The sequence below is a fragment of the Myripristis murdjan genome, chromosome 18 (assembly GCF_902150065.1).
Source record: "Myripristis murdjan chromosome 18, fMyrMur1.1, whole genome shotgun sequence".
Classification (NCBI taxonomy): Eukaryota; Metazoa; Chordata; class Actinopteri; order Holocentriformes; family Holocentridae; genus Myripristis; species Myripristis murdjan.
The window spans coordinates 20471072-20478560 of record NC_043997.1 but is presented as its reverse complement, the minus strand read 5'-3'; the positions used below and the strand labels follow the sequence as shown (position 1 = coordinate 20478560).

The following is a 7489-nucleotide window of genomic DNA, read 5'->3' as shown; positions in this document are numbered from 1 at the left end:
GTGGTTTTTAATATCCACGTGCTTACAACGTTGTCTATGTACAGGATTATAATATAATACATAATTGTGTTACAAAAACGAATTAGTGCAGCACCTGTTCATTAAATACTACAATAAAAAGCCCAAAAAACTATTATATTATCCCATGCATTTATACTTAAGCCTTTTGCTCTACCTTTCATAATTATATTTTCCTGCAAATAACAATGTTTCAGAAATGAAATGAAGGAGCTCAAAACCAGCTCTTTTGGAGAACTGAATGCATAAAGTAAGGTGTTTTGATCATCTTGAAAACCCCAAATAATATTGAGAAGAGAGAAAGGTAAAAGGATTTCTGGTTCAGATAACCATTCTGCCACCTGCTGCCCAAAGGATGCAAAAATACCAAACTGTATGTTTTTTTTGTTTGTGTGTTTTTTTCCCCATATCCCATAAACAGGTAGAACACAATGACGAGTAAGACTTTTAACCAATTGTGTTGTATATCAGTGATTGGTGGAAGACACTGAAACTTGGTAATAAATGCTGATATAAGTAATGCTAAAATGAGTGCAATACTAATAACAATGCACAAATGGCACCACATGTGGCTCTCTTCATGCTGTTTGTCCAAAGCTGGTCTGAAAGCAGCTTCAGGCTTTGTAGAGGAGGCATCAACATCCATGTCACTCTGAGAGAAACCCTTCGGATGCTCCCCTGAGCTCCAGCCCCTGTTCTGCTGTGCTGCTGGGGCCACATGGAGGCTACATCCATTTCCTCTGTTCCTGTTTCCACTCTGGCTCACCAACATGCCAGACACAGAATATAAAAATATGTAAATCCTACAACCTTTTCCTTTCAAACCAGTTATGCCGACATATATGAGCTGTTTGGAGAACAAAAGCTCCAGCCAGCTCACAGCAGGGTCTGTGAGTGTGAGCGGTCGGCCGGGGGAGTTTGTGGAGTCTCTCAACTCTGAAAATCTTGGAGCAATTTTTCCATTCTGCACTATTTTTTTATGAAGCTGCAAATATTCAAAATCTGCATCAATGATTTTGCACCTCAAAAGTTCTCAAAAATAACTCAAACACAAAGGAACACAAAGGAACACACAGGAAAATGGAGGCAATCAGGTGCAGATGTGTGCAGGTGAAATAACATTACCTGGTCTCTAGGGGGCATCAACAGACATTACAGCATACACATTACTGGAAACACCCTGAAGGAGGCACCAGCTAAAAAGTGTTGGTTATTATTATTATTATTATTATTTTATTAACTGTTTATTATTTTTTTTATGAATGAATTTAGCACTTTTGCAAAAGTTTGCAAATTTGCAAAAGTAACTTGAGTGCCTGTACCTGGCTTTTATTATTATTATTATTATTTTCATTTATTTATGTATTTTGCAAAATGCCATGTTAGTTTTTGATTACATGAAATGTGTTCACTGTATTCTTCTTCTATCTTTGATATTTTCAAGCAACAACTATTAGCATTAAATCACTCCATCATTGATGGGAAACACTGAGTTTGCCTCCTATTTTTTGACTCTCCAGCAAAAGCATCCTCACACAGTGGCAGACTGGGGCTTGGGCTCGCCAAAATCCATAAGTTTCTCTGGGAAGCATTATAGTCCATGGATTTCACATGTCAGTAACACTCCATGAGGCAAAACCTACTGATAATTTTGGAAAAGGGGTCATCGGGCCATTGGGTTGATTTGCCTGTGCTGAAAACTTTTCATTGTATTATTTTTATACCTGTAATATTTTTTTTAGCACTCATTATTGGGACACTGGAAAAGATCTGTGTCTGTAGATGATATTTTGCTACGATGAACATTCCTCAGTGGCAGCTTTGTCACAGTAATCAGCTCATGAAGTTCACCAGTAAATCACATTTTAAACACTGGTGCATATCCTGGTTTAGGCCCATGGTCAGGACATTGATCAGTGTTTTATGTCTTTGGAATCATTTCAAAGGATACCCATGCAGCTTTCATTCAAGCCCAGCTGTGAATCTGCCTGACAAATATTGGTGTCTCTGGAGCTCTTAAAACCACCATGGACATACATTTTGCCACAGTTTTCACGTGAACTATATATTTTCTTGTATCCCCGTGGCATCTAGGAACATCAGAGACACAAAACCCAAAAACTGTTATCTTCACAGGACTTTAAGAATTCAGGAAACAGTAATGTACCCATATATTGTGATTTAGAGCCTTAGAAGAATTTGTCCTCTTTGTGATAGCAGTGTATATATTGGCATATATACACTGCATGACTCATGATTTTTTTGCACTGATCAAAGCCTTATGAGGTACCAAGTGAGCAAAGGTGTAGGAGGCACTGTAGCGCCCTCTATATGTCATTTCCAAAACAGCACTTGCTGTTGATGACACTTTGGAGAGGGATTTGTATGCAATAAGTGAGAATCTACTGCTGGGGATTCAACATAACCTTATGGCATTTTAGACTATGTATACTGCCTGTTTTACCCTAAAACATTAAAGCAAATCGGTACTGAGACTCTGATAAATACATTAGCTAAACTGATAACAGAGAGCCACATGCTGTCAGGTGGCTTGTGACAATACTGTGTGTGGATTAGACATAACAGGTGGCTTGCCAGGCTGATTTATTCTGCTTTATCTTTATAATTGGAAATACAGGCGTCCTTACTAGTGAGGATGATTACCCCTGCTTCCAACAAACATTTTAAAAACTGGTGTGATGCCTTCTTCTGCTCCTGGTTTCAGTTGGTATTGCACTTTGCATAGATGATATGTGGCCCTAGGTGTTACACAGAGAGGTTCAGCCCCTTTTGCAAATCCCAAATCATTTATCCTTGGCTCACTGACTTTATGACACTTTTTACAGCTCTAGTGTGTTAATGGTTAAATGAGAAATGTTTCAAGTTGAATTTGTTGCCTTGTGCTAAATGCAATGTTCATTTCTCCATAAAAGTACTCAGACATGGGCATCTGTGCTTGAGCGACCCATGGCCCCAAATCTTTCCAGCGGAGAGTCACATGTCTTGGCCAGAGGTATGTGGCACAAAGCTATGCTCCCAGCAGAGTTTGGTCACTTCAGGGGTTGGAACAACTTGGCAAGGCACACATACCGTCATCCCAATAAATCCACTCACTACTCACTTCTTTCCCTTGCCAGGAGCAAACTTTCCCAACCTCTCTATGAACTCCCTCACTGACACTGACTGCCACATAAAATGGTAAATGTACCATGCCCAAATTGTACATATTGACCTGGGAGTTCTGATGCTCTAGTGACTTTATTTCCTTCCTCTGTTCAATACAATACCAGCTCCAAAGTACACACTAAATTTTGCAACTTGCTTTTACAACTTCAGGGAATGTCATGGTTCTGTATTTTTTTTTCCAATTAATTAAATAATTAATTAATTTAATTTAATTATTTTGGACTTTGTTTGGACACTGTTTTCTGGTTCTCTCTATGTTTTGGTGTAGTTTCCTGTGCCCTGTGTCTTAGTCTTGTCTGCTCCTCCCAGCCTCCCTCACCTGTCTGTGTTATTAGCCCTGATTGTTCTGTTCCCTCCTCAGTTTCCCTCAGGCTATCCTCTGTTCTCCGGTCTTGTGCTCCAGCTCCTTCCACAGGTGTGTCTTGTTACCTTGTTAGTCTCTAATATATTTTTAAGTTCAGTTTTCAGTTCAGTAGTTTATGTACCTTGGTGTTGCAGTGTTATGTTCTCAGTGTTTTGCTCTTCATGTTTCAGGCCTGCCAGTTACTTCTATCTATCTTTAAATGGTAGTTAGAATAAACTCCAGTCACTATTGAGCTGACAACAAGATTTGACAAGTAGTACAAAGTCATTAAACCACATTTAGGCTGACTGATAGACTTATTTTATGAATTTAATTCTAGTGGCAGTATCCTAAAAATAAAATATCACCTTATCGTGGGGAGGTGTGGCAGGACGTTGTTGCCAGGAATTAATCAGAATCAGAAATACTTTATTGATCCCCAGGGGAAAATTAGGTAATTTGTCACCAGGAATGTGGAGCATTGCCAAACATATCTAAAGAGAAACTTTCTTAAGGAGTCTCTACAGAGAGCATCTTGTTGCTGACAAGTTTCAGGACAACTTCACAGAAAGGTGAGTGATAGCTGATGGACATTAAAGTGTAATGTTTAGATTATGCAGTGTAACCCAAGCAGAAGTTATTCTAATTATGTATAACTGTTTTGCTTATGTTATTATAGTTTGTTTTATTACTGTGTTCTAATGAATGAATGAATGAATGAATGCCTTTATTGTCATTTATACCAATGGTACAAACGAAATTAAAATTGCAAACCCTGTTTGGTTAAAAGAGACAGTGAAGGCTAAAAAACGAAACACACAAAACAAACAACAATAAATAGACATGAGGTAAATGTCAGGTAACTACATTGCACAAGTCCTCTAAAGTGTGGCACAGTCCTTCCCAGTGATTGCCAGTAGAAGGCTAAGCAAGTTATTACAGTTATTTTGAGTTGAATTTTGTAAGTGCTGTGTATTACCTCGATTGTGCAAAATATGAAAATCCACATAATATTTTGTGCATGCAGTTGACTTTCTCAGTTCCTGATTCATTAGTAAAGGCTGACACATTTAACAGACTCCAGTTGCCATGAGATCATCCAAAGGATCCCTGATCCTTCAGATCCTGGAATTCATGGCTCTCATCATGCTGTCCATTTACCACTGGGACATGTTACAAGGAAAGAGAGGTACAATGTGTGTGTTAAGATTTTTGTGGCACCCATTATAAGTAGCAGAGAAAATATGCATAGAGTTTTTTTGTTGTTGCTGTTAAGTGTCCTACTCCTGTATGAGACCGGATGTGTTTGGGAGAGCACATCCTGTTTGTTCTTGTCTTTTCTTTTTTTGTGCTATCTGCCTGGGAAATTAATAGGGAATATTGAGGTGGAGTACCTCAGGTAGCAGCTGTGACCTCACCTGTTTACTTTTCCATTACCATGGATTATATTTTACATAATAGCAAATAGAACACTCTCTGCATGCATGTTGTGTTGATTTCACATTTTACACTTGATGTAACACAATTCATTTTTATTCCTTAGGCAGGATTTAAAAGTGAAAAAAAATGTGGCCTTTGGGTTTAACTCTTAACTACCTGCCCCTTCAAGCAGAAGTCATTCAAAGCAAAAGTCAAAGAATAATTCATTCATTTTGTTGCAAGAATTTTGGCAGCACAACAAATTAAGAGTTATTTTTGTAATTTCTTGTGATTGTTGTTGTTTTCAGGGTTAGCTGTTCTGCAACAGCAGCAGGAACAGAGAAAGCAGTTGCTAAGTGAGATGTGTGGTGACAGAGTGACATCTTCTGACAAGAAACGAATTTTAGCAAACATGACTAAAAAACAGCTAAAGAACCTGATAGTGGATGACAAACATGGGATCATCTACTGTTACATTCCCAAGGTAATCTAGGTGTGGTTACATACAACAGAGGTACAGTATACATCTGTTGACATAATGTGTAGAGGCTGAGTTCCTCTTTGTCTGTTCAGCCACGATGGGCATCGTTTCTCATATAAACACATCACTTCCAGTGCACCAGCTGATCTGTCCACTGAAGCCTTAGACATTCTGGTTTGAATGAATGCCGATTTTTTTCTTTCTTTTTGGTCATCTACAGGTGGCATGTACCAACTGGAAGAGGGTTATGTTTGTCCTGAACCAGACTGAGCCATATCAAGACCCCATGAACGTATCTGGTGACTTAGTCCATGTCCCAAACACATTCCAATTCCTCAACAGCTTCCCTTTACCAGAAATGAAGGTCAGTTCATACCATCAGACATTTACTTAATTATACTCACCTCTTTGTGTAGGTCACTGGAAAAAACCTACCGTTGGTATGTATACCTGTAGAATCAACCTAATGCTCTCAGTTTAGACACCTTCCAGAGCTCCCTAAATGAGCAAAACACAACCACATGGCATCATTTGCAACTTGAGGAATGCATTTACTTGCAGCAACAAGTAGTCCAAGTTTAGTGGTACCAGAAAGTGCTATGGTATGCCTAATAAACAATGATGTTGGATTTGTTTTCTTGGCATCAGGCAAGGCTGAAGCACTACACCAAGTTCTTGTTTGTTCGGGACCCGTTTGTTCGTCTCATTTCTGCCTACCGGGACAAGTTCCAGCGGAAAAATAAGTACTACTACCTTAACTTTGCCCGTGACATACTGCGTAAGTATAGCAACCAGCCCAATCCACCAAAGTCAGTGGACGAGGCCTTTGCGTCAGACCTTCGTCCGTCCTTCTACAACTTCATTCAGTACCTGCTGGACCCACAGACGGAGGAGAAAGAACCCTTTGAACCACACTGGAGGCAGATGCATCAGCTGTGCCACCCCTGCCTGATAGAGTAAGGCTCACCAACTTGATTCACATTGCTTTGATACATTGTTGCATTAAAGACCAATAATAATATAATAAAGTAAGCCAAGAAGACCATCAAGAAGAAGACTGGCAGCCTCTGCTGGCCTCTATAGCCATGTTGGCACCCAAAGTACCCAAAACCTTTAATCCCAGGGACTACTTTTCAATGAACTAAAAGGTTCCTTCATGGTTCCCCAACTCATTGTTGCCTGCATTTCCACCACAGTCTAGAGAATTGTGAGGATTAGGCAAATTTAGTAAACAGGGGTAAACACACTAGTCTCTGCAGTCTGTAGTTCAGTGTACCTGCCTGTTTCATCTGTTTTTTGTTTTTTGATTTTTCTTTTATTGGTGAAGCAAGACAAGTACATAAGTGATTTAACATAGATAGAAATTATTTGGCGTCACATGCATACAAACAATACTAAAGTTGGACACAAGCATCACATTAAATGGAGACTAGGGCATAGAGTAAAGAGTAGAGCTGCACCTTGAAGCTTAATTTAGACCCTTGTCCCTGCGGTGGAAACACAGTGACTTTTTCAAAAGTTCCTTCAGTGAAAATGCAGCTTATGCTGCATTTCACATTGTGACCCATCAGGTTAGATTTGATGAAGGAAGAAAGAGTATAAGACTTTGCTTCCAGTAACTGATCACATTTTCCATGGAAATTAGAGATATTGTAATTAATCTGACAATTTTGTATTGATGTGCAAAAGTTCCACACATGGCACCTCAAATTAATTTATTTGACAATACCTATATTTTGACATGTCACGCCATCCCATTGTCTCCATTGTTTTTCTCATTGATTTCTTACTCTCTTGTCAGGTATAATTTTGTGGGTCATCAAGAAAGTCTTCAAGAGGACGCTGAACATCTGCTCAGGATCTTGAAGCTGCAGGATGACATCAAGTTCCCTCCGTCCTACGACAACATGACAAGTGCCACTTGGGTGTTGGACTGGTTCAGAGCAGTGCCTCTTGAGGCCAGGAGGAAACTCTACAAGCTGTATGAGATGGACTTCAAGCTCTTTGGCTATAGCAAACCAAGCACACTGCTGAATGACTGA

General features: G+C 39.4%; 1 protein-coding gene across 1 annotated transcript; it reads left to right on the top strand.

Annotated features, from left to right (window-relative positions):
- The first annotated feature begins 4636 nt into the window (after positions 1-4636).
- Positions 4637-7489, top strand: LOC115376250 (carbohydrate sulfotransferase 12-like). The gene is made up of 5 exons (XM_030075743.1): positions 4637-4736; positions 5275-5450; positions 5668-5811; positions 6096-6403; positions 7249-7489. The coding sequence occupies exons 1-5, from the start codon at positions 4637-4639 to the stop codon at positions 7487-7489; spliced, it is 969 nt and encodes a 322-aa protein (XP_029931603.1).